The 17,411-nt window shown below is 41.5% G+C and overlaps 2 protein-coding genes across 2 annotated transcripts in view; one reads left to right on the top strand and one right to left on the bottom strand.

Annotated features, from left to right (window-relative positions):
* LOC147268818 (EMILIN-1-A-like) overlaps positions 1-1,723 on the bottom strand; it is a 54,771-nt gene extending 53,048 nt beyond the window's left edge. Inside the window, exon 1 of the mRNA XM_086223119.1 lies at positions 1,298-1,723. Coding sequence (XP_086079245.1) covers positions 1,298-1,437 — 140 coding nt within the window. The 5' untranslated portion in view covers positions 1,438-1,723. The remainder of the gene's footprint in view (positions 1-1,297) is intronic.
* Positions 1-16,059, top strand: part of LOC147268817 (uncharacterized) — a 178,360-nt gene extending 162,301 nt beyond the window's left edge. Inside the window, exons 3-4 of the mRNA XM_086192331.1 lie at positions 14,599-14,691; positions 15,751-16,059. Coding sequence (XP_086048457.1) covers positions 14,599-14,691; positions 15,751-16,059 — 402 coding nt within the window. The remainder of the gene's footprint in view (positions 1-14,598; positions 14,692-15,750) is intronic.
* Positions 16,060-17,411: the final 1,352 nt, after the last annotated feature.

Genomic DNA, 17,411 nt, shown 5'->3' with positions numbered 1-17,411 from the left:
AACCATTTTCTCTGGAATGGTAGCAGGAACTATCACAGAAGTGGAATGATATATATGTGTTCCCTCCCAGTAATAGCTGCCATACCAGCACTTAACCCCTCTACCCTGCTCTCACTGATGCCTTCAGGAAAGAGGTATCGATCAACCCTCCCGGCCAACACCTCCAGATTCATTGACTTGTTTTACCCCAGTGCAATACGGGCACGGAATACATTTCAGTGATTGATACATTTATCAACAGTGCAATATGTTATTCACCCCATCTCTTACTGGCACTTTTTGTATATATATTTTAACTTTTTTTATTTATCTATTTTTTAATTCTACACTTGTATTTTAACCAGACAGTTGTCTTTATAATTTCGTTGTACCTTGAGAATGATGAAAACAAAGTATTCTAATTATAAGTCTTTATATTTAAATTTTCAGAAAAGAATATACTGTTAACATCCAAAAACGTACACATTAATACCCACAGTCCTAATTAATTGGGATAAATTAAGCATTCACATGCATGCACACCATACTTAATAGACACTGCCAACTGTAGATGATCAATTTATGTTCAATCAGCACCAGTTATGATACTGAGTAATCATACTGCACATTTTGAATGCTCTGTAGGGTGCAGCCCTGCGCCATGGTGCTGTATCAAGCCTTATAAACAGTATTTCATTGTCCCACAGGATCTGCTGCTGGTTATTGACAATTAAAACCAAAAGTAAACTGCAATTTGCCTGTTGTTGTTTTTTTCTCTCCAAACAGCTATTGTCAAGTCTGTAAAGATCCTATCTAGGCTACAGCTGAGGTCATATTTGCTCTTTCTTCATTATTATTCAGCTTAATCATGGAACCTTACTAAAATGGCAAACACATATACATCTAATTAAACAAAGATAAAGATCACAAATCAAATTAAAACCTACCAAAAAGAAATAGGCATTGAAACACAAGGGTGGTAAAAATCTGTGTGAAGGAGGTAAATCTGCCCAGAAGAGAACTGAGGAACATAAATCAGAAGCAACACCTGCGTGTTAACCTGTTGAACCTGAGCAATAACTTCTGCTCTGGTTCACCGGCAGTAACCTGTCCCCACTGATGGCAGACACACCAGACTCTCCTCCTCAGACTGACAGAGTGATAAATGCACAGGTGATATCTTTCCCTTTTTTGAGTCCCACATCCCGTAATGCTTGGAGGCAGACCAAATATTTGACAGACAGCCTTGACAAACTGAAACATCATCAGCAGTAGTCTCTTCAGTTCTGCTTTCTGCATGTGTCGTGTGTCACGCTACCTGTGTCTGCTGGCTGCGCGGGCACCGTGTGCGCGCGTGTGTCCACCGGAGTACAGGCTGTAGGAGGGTCTCATCGGGAACGCGCTTTTGGCGTCTGAACAGGTCCAGAGTGAGAGCAGCAGCAGTAAAAGCGGGGCCATCCCGCTGACCAATATGGAAAATCGATATCCGATCAGAGTGGTATCAGAGCATCAACTGGTGGGGAAAATCCCAGCTCCATGGAGACAAAAAAGTTTCCTAAAAATCTGTCCTAACGACCTTTATCCATACTCTAGGTCCTGATCCAAAAACCGAGACTTAAAGAAGAGTTGTTCCCCTGGGATCCATCTGGCTTTAATCTCGTTCAACTTGGTAGATTTTATCTATTAAACCTTTCATGTCGGTTCTGAAACAAAGAAAGGAAGAAAAGGTTGCGACAGAGCAGCAGAAGACTGAACCGAATCCAGCTGCTCCTCCTCTTTATCGCCGCCCCTCTAAACTGCCCCCGCCCCTCCCTGAAGAGAAACCAGACACATGCGGATCTACACCCACACCTGTACGATGATAGGTAACAGATTTTTAAGTGGGCACTGGATAGTCACAAAGTGACTGTTCTTAAGTATTGTCATGAAGTATATTTGTATTTACCTGATTATGTCTTTCTTAGCAAAATCTATTACTATTACGACTTTCACTCCGCTACAAAAAAGAAGTTTGACCAAGAGCCTCCGCCTATAAATGCTTTGTGAAAACATTACAAAAGTGATATTAACAGGAAAAGTACTATTACTAGTACCATTACTACTTTCAATATTGTTTGAAAGTAAAATAATTACTAGTAATGCAATGCATTACTTTCATACAGGTTTTAAAAAAGTCAAAATTCAAGATCTGAAACTACAATATAATATATTTTGGTTTATGATTTTTGAATAAGTGATATATTTCATCGTAGCCCATACAATCCAGATTTGTTTTCCAAAAATACTCTAAGGATATTATATATGTTATGTTCTACTTCTGTTTAGTTGGAATGTTTTTTTTTTATTTGTTTCCAAAACATTTTTCTGAAACGCTGGACCAAATTCTTGTGTTTGTTTATGAAGCATATCGCAGAGGGTTCATTTATCAACCATTCAACAACTTCACCAAAATGTTGCAGTCAGAATAAATTCAAACAGCAAACATTTAGGAACATTGTTTGAAATTATTGATATTAAAATGTTCTGTAAATGTTACCTTGATTTTATTTGACTTTTTTGACAGTATTTAAAACCCAGAAGAAGCCACTGTGCAGGGGTTTTTAGCACACTTGGTCATTTTATTTTACCTCAATGATAAAAAGGCTATAACTTTTGCTTGCTCCAATCAAATAAAGTCTGGTATATTGGATTTCTAGATAATATATAGATATATAGATTTATAATAAGTTAATAGATAATACTGCTAACCACTTTGGCTGTATTTACTGTAAATTAGCAGAAGCCACAAACAGAAGACTTTTGATGTTGAAACACACCTGAGCAGAAAAGACTTTAATGTAAGTGACATGAATCACTTCTGTACTCAGAAAATAAATCATCCAATCAACCCCACCTTAAAAGTAGTGGCACTTCTACCCATTAAAGCAGCCTACTGCTGAAAACAGAATTTCATACCAACGCAAAACACCAGTATTTTTTCACAAAACTATTGCAACAGTTCAGAACAATGCAATGTCATGCAGAACAACACGCCCCACATCAAACCTCATTTTCAGTGAAAACAAAGGGATCTGTACACTGGCGCCACATACACAAAACTTGTAAAATCACAGCATAGTCCAAAAATTCATAATGTTAAGTATTTTAGTACTTAATGTCTACCTATTTGATGAGTGCATGTTAACAAAGCTGAATAAAATTATTTTGAAACAGCATCTGCGTTTGACTTACGCTTTGTCATGACCCAGCTTGTGAGCCATGACAAAAATGGAGACACACGGTTTTAAACGAAAAAGTGTAACAATTTATCAATCAAAAATTTAAATCTCAAAAACATAGTAAAGGTATGAGATGTGGTAATCAGTATTGTCAGTATGTCTGCAGATGAATGGGTGGTTGAATGGTGAATGCAAGGTGTTGTAACGTGCAAAACTAAACGAAATAACAGGGCCAAGGCCAACCAAACAAAACCATGGTGCCGAGAGAATGCAGAGGGGCCCAGACTGAGACGGCCAGATCTTAAATAGACATTGGGAGACTGCCCAGGTGCTCAGTTAGACCTTTCTTAGCTCCGCCCCACCAAGGACTTGCAAACAACAGACAGGGGGAAACATATACACTACAGGCCCTGCTGAAGCAGAGGGCCATCACGCCGCCCCCCCTTCATAGAAACAGGTCCCAACCCTGGAAGAACAACCAAACTTAATATAAAATGCACTAAACAATCTTAACCAGTGATGAATTAACTGTTGGGTTTTTTTTGATAGTCAGATGTTGGTACCTGCTAGGCATTTCTGCCTGACGCACCTCCGCCGGTGCCTATATTACCAGCTGCAGGGTCTTCAGCTGGGAGCCATCCCTCATCCCTGATGTTTTGCCCCTTTCATCACCAGAACATCTCAGGATGGTGGGGCAGCAGAGGCGGCGTCTCCCTGCCGCTCCCTGCTACTGGATTATGATGGTCAGGTTTGCACGTGTCCCCTTGACTTCCCCAATTCCTGTCTTTCCTTCTGAGCCATAGCCAGAAGCTTCCCTTTTCTGCCTCTTTTCTATCTTCTTGGCCTTGGCTGAAGTGAAGCCAATGTCCCCAAGGAAGCGACTGGTTGAGAGACTCACAAAGCGGCAGCTGACTTCAACTAGATAAGTTTTAGCTCTCCAGCCACTCTTTTGGCATTCTGCCACTAGGTCAGCATACCTTGACTTTTTTTCTCTCATAAGTCTCCTGGATGCCCCCCTCCCATGACACGCTGAGCTCGACCAACAGAACACACTTCTCTGTTGACGACCACAGGACGATGTTCGGTCTTTATGTGGTGGTAATGTCATTAGGGAAGCAAAGCTGATTTTCGACGTCTGCTCTCATTGACCAACCTTTGCCTGGGGTCAGGGCTGATGTTCTATTTTGTGGTGGATGGCTTTTGATGGTATTTCCTGCTGGAAAGAACTGAATGAACTGCCTTTGTTGGGACCTTGGCTTCTCGTTAGCCAGGAGCCTTATGGCCTCTACATGTTCCACCAACTTCCTCAGCACTTCGTCATGCCTCCATCTGTAATGACCCTGAGCCAAGGCCGTCTGGCAGCCACACAGGATGTGAAAGAGATTAACTGGGGCTGTGTCACACACCTGAGGCATCTTCCACAGGTCCCTCCATACTACTGACCTGGGTAGAATGCCCTCCTACTGTGTCCATTGGCCTTTTTTGCATTGGCCAATGGACTTGTAAAAGAGCATGTCTTCCTCCATCTTTGTAACCTCACTGACCACCATGAGTTTCCTCTCTTTGAGGGATGCCTTGGACCAGGGGTGTCAAACTGATCCAGTAAAGGGCCGTGTGGCTGCAGGTTTTCATTCCAACCAAGCAAAAGCAACACCTGATCCAACAAATGAGCTGTGAGGACACAGCTTGATTGATTTAAGTAGATTCAGGTGTTGTTTTTGCTTGGTTGGAATGAAAACCTGCAGCCACACGGCCCTTTACTGGATCAGTTTGACACCTGTGCCTTGGACCAAAGCTTTGCTGGCTCTCCCCAGCCCAGGCCTCATCTTCTTTGCTGTGTCCTTCCCACAAGCTCTTGGTGTTGCAGCCTGGAAATGGCATTGTCCACACACACTTCTACCCTCTCTGTTCCGCCCGTCTGGATTTTGGCACCAGCATTCCTGACAAAGCGGTCACTTGACTGTCTGAGCTCCAGGACCAGCCTGGTCTATTTGAGCCTGAAACCTGTGGAGATGCTCTTCAGTGGTAGCTGGAGGGCGTTCCTTCCGAACACAGTGGCATGAGACAGGCACCTTGGAAGACCAAGCCATTTACAGATGTAGATGTTGGCCTTGGCATCCATTCTTTTGACTGATATTTCTGTTCGTTCGGACATCCTCAGAGGCCACATCACTCGCTGGTACAATATAGACTAGTAGCACCAGACTTTGCGTTTGCCAGGAAGATAGCTCTGGTCTATCAGCTTCAAGCCCTCCTTCAGTTGGTCTACGACTGAGGCCTTCATGTGTCTGTCTGTGCGATCAGCTGTATACTCTCTGCCTAGGCTACTAATTGATCTTTCTGCAAGCCCCCGGATTCTCTCTCCTGCTACTTGGAAAGAGACTGATTCCATCTGTTTACCCTTTTTTTTATCTTCATCCTGGCCCAGGAAAGCAACTCCTCCAACCTCCTGAGGAGTCTCGATGAACATTCCTCTGTCTGCAGTAGGCTTCTTACATCATCAATGAAGCAGTGAAGGGGTGGTAGCCGTTGGCCTGCACTATTGCGCACTCCCCTGACCATTGTGCTTGCTCCAATCAAAATGACCTCAAAGGCAGCTGTGAAGAGGATGGGTGAGATGGAACAACCCATTGCTATCCCCCTGCCCAGGTGCTGCCAGTAAGTTGTAAACCTCTGCAGTGTGTGGCAAATCTTCAAATCCGGGTAGTAGCTCTCTATGATGTTCTTGACCCATCCATGTACAGAGAAGAAGTCCAGGGCAAAGCTTATCAGCTGATGTGGGACAGACCAATATGCATTCTCCAAATCCAGCCATACAACATGGAGGTCCTTCCTCTCCCTCTTCTCACTTCGGATCTGGTCCCAGATTATAGCTGCATGCTCCGAACACCCAGAGAAACCAGGGACTCCTGCTTTCTGATAGCTTGTGTCAATGTGGTTTTTCTGAAGCTTAAATTATTTTAATCATAAAAAACATCCCCAATTTAAAAAAAGAGGAAAAAACTGCCATGATGCTTGCCATCCACCTCTGCCTTTCAACCTTGCCACAATACCTCTTCCCCTCAGGAACCTGGAACCAGTGGGTAGCAAATTAAGAAGGAAAAGGCGAGGTACAAGGATGCAGAGAAGCAGACATCATGCATTCTGTTACATATAGGCTGTCGAGTTAATTTCCGCTTGTCACGGAATCGTTGCCCACCCCTACCCGCTCGGGGACACAGAGAACGCTGGACACAACTCAGCTTGCTTAATGGCTCCTTTTATTGGTGACAACTTGGTCGGACCAACAGTATCAGTTTCAGCAGCCGCAGCAGGTTGATAACCTCAAATAAACATAAGGAAAAATCAGACCCTCATTAAACAGATTTAAATCAGTTTCTCCATTGAAGCCTCTTTTAAATAACCGTAAATGAAGGGATGAACCAAGTAAATGTTTTATAGATTATTATTAATCTTAATGATTAAAATCGTTTAAATCATTTTAGTTTTGTAAAGTCAATAACCTCTAAACAGCTTTAAACTATACTTTTGTGTAATTTATATCCTCTCATTTTAATACAAACTAATACATTTTAACTGATTTTAACTACTTTAATTATCGAAATGCATTCAAATTGATGTTTGTGATAATAGTTTATTTTAAATCAAATTAACCAATCTCAACTTAAATAAGATTGCCTATATGAGTTTACAAATGAGATATGGAGATAAAGCCTACAATATCAGACCTCATATCAAAACTGTCCTGATGTGAATATTTATCTCTAAATTTTAAGTAAACAGGGCTTACATCATTAATCAACACAAATTTTACCCTCTAAGTTACTAAATTAAGCTTCTTCCTCTTTCTAAATTAGTCAAAATCAAAGTTCCCTCACCACTGGTGTCTCCGAGGTCCTCATGAATCATGCCTCCGTGTGACAAAAGGGTGACATCTTTCTTTTTCATCTTCTCTTTCATGGTTTACCTTGTGAGCTTCTCTCACAACCAACATGGAGACCCATGTTATATATGACATATGGCAAGACTGGAACGACTTTTCCGTCCTCTTTGAACACTTGGGTCCTTCCTCCACAGACTAGGAGTCCAGAATTGACATCTCGGTACACTGCCAGTCTGTCAATAGCTGTGTTTGGGAAGTTCTATCCTGTTGCACAGATAAGAAGAGGTCTCTGAGTGCTTCTTTCCTTTCCCTTACAGTTAGTACAGCTATGTCATGTCCCATTTGCCTGCTGACTTTGTGCCTCAATTTTAGCCACTCTTTAGCTGCTCGCCAGACCCAGGCAATTGTGTCAACCAATTTTGGCAGACTGCTAAACCTCTCTACTTCCACAAGGGTCTTCACAGCCTGGCCAGCAGGGGCTCTTTCTTCAATTGCAACAGGGCTTGCTTTGGACTCCAACTTGACCTTGGTTTCTCTCACTTGGCTCCTTGTCACTGCAGATGTAAAGGCTTTTCTCTGAAGTCTGTTCACACTTTCTCTGGTTTGGGCAACAACTTCACCAGCTGATTTCACAGGCCAGTTTTCCACAGACCGTCTCAGGAATCCCGGTCCATTTTGCCATACAGCATCCTCCTTCAGGTCTTCAAGTTTGCCCCCTCGTGTTAAGATGTTTGCCACATTGTTTTCTCTGGGGACCCAGAACCAGTCTTCTACTGTCCATTCTTCTGGATTTCACCAACACGGTTTGCGAAGAATGTCTGGTACCCATAGCTGTCTCTTTGGATGGCTCCCCGGACAGTTTGACTGTCCAAAAGATGGATCCACCTCCCAATTTCAATTTTCCTATGTCTCTCAAAATATTTCCTTTATCTGCTTGCATAGACAGCTCCACACATTTCGGCTTTGACAGCTTCACCTTTCTGGTCAAGAGGTGTTAACTTGGCTTTTGATTCCACAAATCTTACATTGATACCTTGCGCTGTTTCCCACCTTAGGTACAAGACAGCACCATAGCTTTTGTCACTACCATCAGAAAAAGTGATGCCCCATGGTTTTTCTTTCCAGTCGCCTGGTGCAAGACTCCTGCAGAACTTGATCTGCCTTAGTTCAACATTGTCCTCAAAGAGTTGGATGGCTTCTCCTCTGAGGTTATCTGATAGTGGACTATCCCATGTTTCTTTGGTCTGTTTTCCACCTCCTCCTTCTTGGAAGGCTTTTCTCACCAGGATGGCCCCCCTTTGCTTCACAGGTGCTGCAAATCCCATTGGGTCATGAAGTCCAGCTACTTGGCTGCGGAGCCCACGTCTGGTAAGTGAGTTAGGTGTTTCAGGCCTCACTTCCTCCTTGAGGAGGTCTTTCCCAAGCCTAATTTTTTTTCTCATTTTGGAGAAGTTGATTGAAGTAAGCACATAGAGCATGTCTTCTTCCACCAGGTATCCAACACCTAGGGCTTTGCTATCATCATCTCTCATCTGGTTTGGGAGAATTATTGTTCTGTTTTCAGGCTCTTCTCCTTGCAGGGCTTTTACTGCAGTCTCTCGCCTGCCACTTTGCCTTGACAGAACCCATGGTTTGAGGGAGAAGCCTCCAGCTGCCAGGATTTCCCTCACCCCTTTTGTAATTTTGTCCAGTTCCTCCAGGCTGTTATGGTAGGTCAAAATGTCATCAACATAACTCGGAGACACCAGTGGTGAGGGAACTTTGATTTTGACTAATTTAGAAAGAGGAAGAAGCTTAATTTAGTAACTTAGAGGGTAAAATTTGTGTTGATTAATGATTTAAGCCCTGTTTACTTAAAATTTAGAGATAAATATTCACATCAGGACAGTTTTGATTTGAGGTCTGATATTGTAGGCTTTATCTCCATATCTCATTTGTAAACTCATATAGGCAATCTTATTTAAGTTGAGATTGGTTAATTTGATTTAAAATAAACTATTATCGCAAACATTAATTTTAATGCCTTTCGATCATTAAAGTAGTTAAAATCAGTTCAAATGTATTAGTTTGTGTTAAAATGAGAGGATATAAATTACACAAAAGTATAGTTTAAAGCTGTTTAGAGGTTATTGACTTTACAAAACTAAAATGATTTAAACGATTTTAATCATTAAGATTAATAATAATCTATAAAAACATTTACTTGGTTCATCCCTTCATTTACGGTTATTTAAAAGAGGCTTCAATGGAGAAACTGATTTAAATCTGTTTAATGAGGGTCTGATTTTTCCTTATGTTTATTTGAGGTTATCAACCTGCTGCGGCTGCTGAAACTGATACTGTTGGTCCGACCAAGTTGTCACCAATAAAAGGAGCCATAAAGCAAGCTGAGTTTTGTCCAGTTCCTCCAGGCTGTTATGGGAGGTCAAAATGTCATTGACATAACTATCCTCTTCAATAACTCTGCGTTCCTCTTGCAGGTGAGCAAAATGGGGTAGTCTCGCAGTCTCTCTCATTGCTAACTGAGCAATGCACCCAGCTGGTCTGTCCCCAATATTGACTCTGGTAATGGCATACTCCCTTATTTCTTCATGTTCGCTGTCCCTCCACAAGAATCGGTGCAGGTGCATTTCACGTTCTTCCAGCCATGCTGAGTTATACATTTTTTTTATGTCACCAAGGGCTGCATAGACACCACTCCTGAATTTTAGTAGAACAGCTCTAATCGGGTTGAGAACATCTGGTCCCTTCAGGAGTAGATCATTCATGCTCAGTCAACCGAACCTCTGACTACTATTCCACACTAGCCGCACAGTAGTTGTGACTGAATGAGGGTTTGGGGCAATTAAATGGCTCACCTACCACACAGGTCCCTTCCAGGTTCTCTTCATATCATCAGTGAGCTTAATAGCAGCACCTCTTTCAATCATGTCATTGATTTGGGAGGCATATGCGACCTGCCACTAACAGCAGCTTTGTTATCAGGAAGGGAGACAGGATCTTCCGCCCAGGGGTATTTTGCATCCCAATGGGGAGAAGCTGCATGACCATCCTCGGTGGTGTATGTCAAACCTTGTTTGATGATTTCAAGCTCTCTCTCCTCTGCTAAAGTCATCTCCTTCCCTACAGGTTAACATTTTCCACATCGGCATCCTGCACACCGAGGCTGACATGCTGCCCCGATGCTGTCCCACCTCCACCAATCAAGAAAGTCGCGGGTTGCACTGGCTGTGAATTTAGGGGCATTGGTCAGGTGCAGGGTCTCTTGCAGTGCTCTCTCTGGTGCTGGAATTTGTCGGAGCTCCTCATATTTTACAGCAGCAGTCCTTATGGAGCGAGCGAAGTGGGTCTTCGATGTATAAGCAGTGTTCTATGTTCTCAAATCGATCAGGGTGAGCTCCACCAACCGTCTTTCCCAAGGGACTCTCCCATAGGACAACATCCCTGACAACTTTGACCCTTTGAGGAGCAAGTCTTCCTTCTCTATGGCTGATGAGAAGCTCAATGTTTGTTGGCCTCCTGATTTCTTCTGGCTTTACCTCTGGGAAGAGCTTTTGTAACTGCTCAGCCTCAACGCCTCTGTGCACATTGGCAATCTCTTCCAAGCCATAGCAGACAAGTTCATGAGCTTTCTCGCATCCATTGGGAGTACTTACTCTAACTCTGAGGACATGCCTTCTTGTATTTACCTTCATGACCATCCTACCCACACCGTGCACTACCAAGGTCACTTTTTCACTCTGCAACCTTAGCTGGTCAGCTGCTTTATGGGTGATGTAGTTGGTGTCCGATGCAAGGTCTGTTAGGGTTCCAATTTTCCGGCCAGCATTTGCAGTCACTTCCATCAGCATCATGATCACAGGGAATCCACTGAGTCCATTCCTCTTTAATAGCTCAGATTCAATTTTACTGGTGCTGGCTGATGCATTATTATTGGTGAAGGCTCTTCTGCACTTTTCTGCCATCAAAGGAGAAAGTTCAGACAGAAACTCTTGCTGTTCACTGGTCAGTCTGCTTTCCTGCTTGTTTCTCCGAGTATTTAACACAGGGCAGAGGAAATAGAGGTGATTTGGAGGACCGTCTCTTTTGCAGTGTCTGTTTCTACAAAGGTAAGTGTCTCTACAGTAATCATCTTCATCATGACATCCAAGACATTTTCTGCAAGCTTTGAGCCTTTTTAACACAGCAGTCTTCTCATGCAGATTCAGCATTTTGAACTTTTTGCAGAAGAATATTTTGTTATGATGCCTGTCATCACCACATACAACACAGCAGTTCTCCGACTCTTTCTTTGCAACTCTTGTGGTGGCATGTCTCTTGGTAGTTTTGTAAAGTCAATAACCTCTAAACAGCTTTAAACTATACTTTTGTGTAATTTATATCCTCTCATTTTAACACAAATTAATACATTTTAACTGATTTTAACTACTTTAATTATCGCAATGCATTCAAATTGATGTTTGCGATAATAGTTTATTTTAAATCAAATGAACCAATCTCAACTTAAAAAAGATTGCCTAAACGAGTTTACAAATGAGATATGGCGATAAAGCCTACAATATCAGACCTCAAATCAAAACTGTCCTGATGTGAATATTGAACTCTCAATTTTAAGTAAACAGGGCTTACATCATTAATCAACCACTGGTGTCTCCGAGGTCCTCATGAATCATGCCTCCGTGTGACAAAAGGGGGACACACCTGACTCTGGGCCTACTAAATGCCTCAGCTCTACCCTCTCCCTCTCTACCTGCACTAAGGAGACTGGTCTTGATCCTGCAGTGGCTCCCCATGAGGAGGACATAGACAACTACAGGACAAATTAAACCATAACATAAACAAATGCATCATGTCTTAACATAGGCTACTGTTATTGATAAGGTGCTCTGGACAATGCATCCGCCTCCACATTGTCCGAACCCTTAACATGCCGAATATCTAGCCAGTAGGACTGTAACAGCAGTGACCAACTTATCAGTCTCTGGTTTCGGGACTGACTCCAGAAAAGTCAAGGGATTGTGTTTGCTGTAGACCACCACAGGCACAACACCAGAACCCACGTGCACATCAAAATATTTTAGCACCCAAATCAACGCCAGTGCTTCTTTTCTATGTAGAATAATTCAGCTGATATGAATTAAATTTCTTCAAGTAGAAGCTCATTGGTTTATCAAAACCCAGGTCATCAGTTTGCAACAGGACAGCCCCCACCCCCACGTGACTAGCATCCACCTGAAGTGTAAACAGACGGTCGAACCATGAGGCTGCCGAAACTGGGGCACTACCCAACAGAGCCTTTACCCTATCAAAAGCCTGTTGGCAAGCAGAGGACCACGCAACAGGTTTTTGGGTTTTTTTCTCCCTTAACAAGTCAGTAAGTGACAGGACAACTCCAGAAAAGTTTCTACAGAAGCTCTTGTAGTATCCCACCAGACCCAGAAAATGCATGAGTTCCATTTTGTGGGCAGGTGCAGAACACCTCTCAACATGCGTGCATGTGCAGGGCAACGCGCTCTCAGCCTCTGTTCTTCCCGGTCTCTGCTTACTTCTTCACCTACAAATTCTGGTGACACTGCTGCAGGATTATACTTTACAGAGACACGGAAAGCTGCTGTAATTCCACTCCTTGGTGAGCACTTGATTTTGTTATATTTTAAAAAGCTTGCTGTGAAAAGACCATGAAGTGAGACGAATTTTACCATCAGTCAGACATTGTGGGCTAGCTAGCTAAGATACAGGAGGGAGAGTGAAGTTTGACTAAGTGTCTGTGGTTACTCTTACTAGTGTTACAACCACACAACTTTTACTGGAAAAATGTTCATGAACATGAATAAAGAGGTCTTACAACTAATGAGTCTGTTTTAGCAGACCCTCCTCTCCCCTCCCCCACACACGGTAACTCAGAGACAGGGATTCAGTTGCGTTGACACTGTTAGACATTAGAGGCCTGTGGTTTATAAAAGACCAATTACTCGGTGCAGACTTACTGGGTGATGATAACACCAGTGGCAAGTTTAATGAACAGTTAGTGCTGCATGGGATGCTGCATTAAATATCTGAACAGGTCTGACAGTTTAGAACACACGATTCTGCATATTAATTAGCCATGTGCTTCTGTTTGTTTGAAAGATGATGGAAGATTCAGTCTGATTGATGGACAGATGAAGAAAGATACATTAGCATCAGAGGAGACACATTTCATTAGATTAATTTCAGATGAAATTACAATAATTTTATAAACATCTTATGCAGGCTCTGTCTTTTAATTGAGCAAACAGCGGCTGCTGTAGAGCAAATAGGGAGTATTTGATATGCTCTCATGATATGATGAAATCTGCAGCATCATTGTAGCTGTACATTTTTTCATTGTCCTTTCCAAATGTCCCCCTCCACTCAAAAATTAGAGTTTCACTTCCTAAAATGTCTGCCCTTGAATATACTCACTTGTAGCTGTACAAAGTTTGTCACTATAAAGGTGTTTTGACTTTCCTCTACTGAAGGAAAGGATATCCTTCTCTAAAATCTGAGATTCAAAGGGACACAGAGCAAGCTAGATTCTGTATGTAACCCATGAAAGCCAATGGCTGCCTGATACACAATGTCACCAAATGAAACTATGAACCTCTAGGGAGTAACACATGAAACCAATGGACTTCTCAGTACAGAATAGGAGTTTCCAGAATTTCAAGAAGATTTTTTGTTGTTGTTTGTTTTTTACATTTTATGTGGGAGTGTGATATTAAACTTTGCAAGTGCTCTCATGAAATGCTGTCTACTTGGTGAAATTATGAGTATCCCATCACTTGCACTGAATATATTTGTCTCATCTTTTGCAGTTTCATCAATGGTACCAAGGTACTGGAGGCAACCTCACAGTGATTGTGAGTAATAGACTACCTACTTAATGCTGACACATGATCTGTGTCATTGTCACATGTTCAGTTTTAATTGTGCTAATTGTCTTTACTCTCCTTTTCAGGTTAATGAATGTGGAAGTGCAAAGAATGCAGTCTTGAACGAGCTAGCAGGTATTTGTTGCTGCAGCAATTCAGGCAGACACATGGGCATTTTAGGGGCAGTAATCGCTTTCCATGTCCGTACACAGATTGCCCTTGAACGTTTAACACATGGAGTAAGCTATTAAATCACACATACAAAAGTTCTGCTAAACAGACAACTGCAAATCCATTAGAAGCATCTACATTCCAGTGCCATGTGTCTTCTTGCAGAGAACTAGCAACAGAAAGATAATTTTTCAACACCTAAATGGACATCTCAGGCATAATGAAACAGTTCCATGTGTGTGGCTGTACATTTAAAACCAACATTTACAGTACATTAACCCTAATCTAACCCGGCTATAATTTTCACAATTTAATGTCTGCTTTCTTTTACAATTTGATTACAGTATATAATTATTTTTTTCACACATGACAGCCCAAAAACCCACTGATCTTCAGACTGCTCTAATCCCTGCACCACCATCACAACCAGATGTCTTTGTCACCCATGTTTTAGTGCGATGACATCAACATAAGGAGGGAGTGCATCCTGAGAAGCCTTGTTGTGTATGTCAGTGAAGACCCAGATGTGTTTTTCAAGGAATATTTGGTAAGTTTATTACAATTCTTTCTCATGTAGTATAATTGGAACCCATACTTATCAATAATGTAAACATGCAACATAAAAAAGACTGTAACTCATCTTTTTTCTATTTTTCCTGTATTTCCTGACTTCTGGCACCTCCATTTTACTCGTTAGGACATTACTGCAACCTAGTGATATGTAGTAGTCACTGTATACACTGTAAATGATCATACAAAGATACACACACCGTACACGCAGGCACGCCTACCTTTATATCTGGGGATGGATTTAGTTTCTCACTCTTGAGTTTTCCCGAATGTTTTCTGCGGTAGATTCAAAAGGGATCACTGCAATTGCATAGCTTTACAACTGAAAAATGTTGGCCATAAAGCTGCTAACATTATGTTGCCACTCAGCTCTCTTGCACTGCTGTAGCCTCGGCTCTGACAGCTCCAGTTTCAGGCATTGATGGAGCTGAAGATGATCAGGCTCAGTCCACTGTCATCCATGTTGCCTCAGATTCTGGAGGTGAAAAAACCTCCACCTCTGAGGAGCGGTCTGTGGAATAGGTGACCTGAGAGTCTGTGTCGCCGTCCATTTCTCTCTCATCTGTCATGTCAAGTCCTTTGTCACACATCTATGCTTCGTCCTGTCTCAGCTCCTCCTCTCTCCTTTTTCTGTGTCTGCCCACTTTTTAAGTATTTTTCAAAATGATGCAGCAGATGAAGTTAGGCTTTGACCGCAGGGGTTAGTTACTCTATAATATTGAGACTAATCTAATTCCATGCCTCATTTATGAGAAATACTATGAAGCAGCCACAGACTTCAGGAAACAACACTGATGTGTGCATCAGAAGATTCTGTGAGACCCTGACACACCACCCTCACGAACCATGGCCAGATATCTTAGGTCAAATGTTGAAGACTACAGCCATCTTAGAATGGGCACCTGTTTTTTGACCACGACAACTGATGAACTGTTGCTCTAAACTGCTGTATGTTGTAACTGTGCATTTACATTTTCTATATGATTTTCTGTTGTTTAGTGTTTTACTTAAATTTGTTTTCTGTGTTGTTGTTCAGTCCTCTGCAGCTGAGGATGCAGAGAGGGACATCGCCACCACAGTCATGGGGATTTACACAATCCAAAGAGATGGACATGAGGAGCCAGAGGACGTGGGAGTTGTGATTGAGGGCATTAAAGTCCTCAACAATGATGGTAGTGTCATCGTGGGGTTCATCATGCTGTTTGGGCTCATTTATGCCCTTGATCTAGCCTTTCCCGAAAACCTCAAGTACACCTTTGAGTTTTTCCAGAAGATCATTATGAACTTGGATGGACACAAGCTGAATGCTAAAATACAGAAGCTGAAAATCAAGCTGTTTTCATGAGGGGCAAACACTGTCCACACAGTCAGTGACAGTCAGCGTGGATGGTTTTCTTGTTCTAAAAATTACTTGTGTAGTGCATCTTGAAGTGTGTTACTATAGATAGGCTGTGACTGGACTGGATTTTTTTCAGGTTCTGTTTTGTACTTCTACAATGTGTGTTGTACATCTATATGTATATTTCATATCTGTTTGTAGGCATTACATATTACAGTTGACAGTAAAACCAAAGTTTTCATGTTTAATCTGAGCTGGTTATACCATGCCTTAGCCTTTGCAAATATTGTACTTGTATTATTGTTCTACTAGTACTAGTTACTTTGGTTGAAGCAATTTCTTTTCTTTTCTAAATGTGATCTGTCATACACTGTGTTCATCATAGACAAAAAACTGAAGAGAAGCTGAAAAACTTAAGCTCTCAGTCAAGGTCAAAGTGCATTTTGAACAGTTAAGTTTGAGATTGGTGGAAGAATTTCCATGTTTTGTACTGTTGATGTGTGTTAAATGTGGTATATGTATATTTCATGCCAATTTTTAGGCACTACATAGTGCTTTTAAAAGGTAAAAAATGTTCATGGTTGGTCCAAACTGGTCAAAACTTGCCTAAGCTTTTCTGCCTGAAACATATATCTGGGTTCTAGGGCAGTTTTTCTGTGTGTTTTGACACAAGTAGTGATGTTGTTGAGTTTGTATATCACTGTCATCAATATGTTGATGAGTTCCATATTGATGTTTTTATATATATATATATATATATATATACATACATATATATATACATATATACACACACACACACACACACACACACACACACACACATATGTATATGGATGAGTTTTTATTGTTTTTATTCATTTTAAATAAAAACACATGAACCAGATTTTGTGTTATGTGTGTCTGAAATGGGGATCAAATGAAGTAATGAAAGAATTTTATTTTAGACCAACTATATTAGTTTGAGTTGAACAAATTTAAATCAGTTTAGGCCAGTTCATGTACTTATTTTATTTTGGCTGTATTTGATAAAGATGAGTTCGACCAACTCAATTAAATCATATTACAAGGAGGTACTTCGTTCGAGTTGGGGCTACATAAATTAAATGGATGGAAATCCTGCCCAAAATGTATTTGTGTTCATCCAATGGGTTATCTTTTTCAGTGTGCTTGGTTTCCATGTGAATGACAGTAGCCATTATGACCCATTATTTTTCCTCAATGGTGGCAATCCATAGTGGTAAAAGTGTTATGAAAATGCCAGGAAAAAGAGATCTTGGTGTTAATGCGGTCTGGCTGGTGAAGAGAAGGAGGACAAGGACACCTACAAAAGCGTTTCCCACACAACTTTCAAACAC

This window comes from Aulostomus chinensis, chromosome 2 (assembly GCF_037954235.1).
Source record: "Aulostomus chinensis isolate RoL2024-O1b breed Wild chromosome 2, RoL_Achi_v1.0, whole genome shotgun sequence".
In the NCBI taxonomy this organism is placed as follows: domain Eukaryota; kingdom Metazoa; phylum Chordata; class Actinopteri; order Syngnathiformes; family Aulostomidae; genus Aulostomus; species Aulostomus chinensis.
Note: the sequence above shows the minus strand (reverse complement) of the source record. Positions and strands in the feature narration are given on the sequence as shown.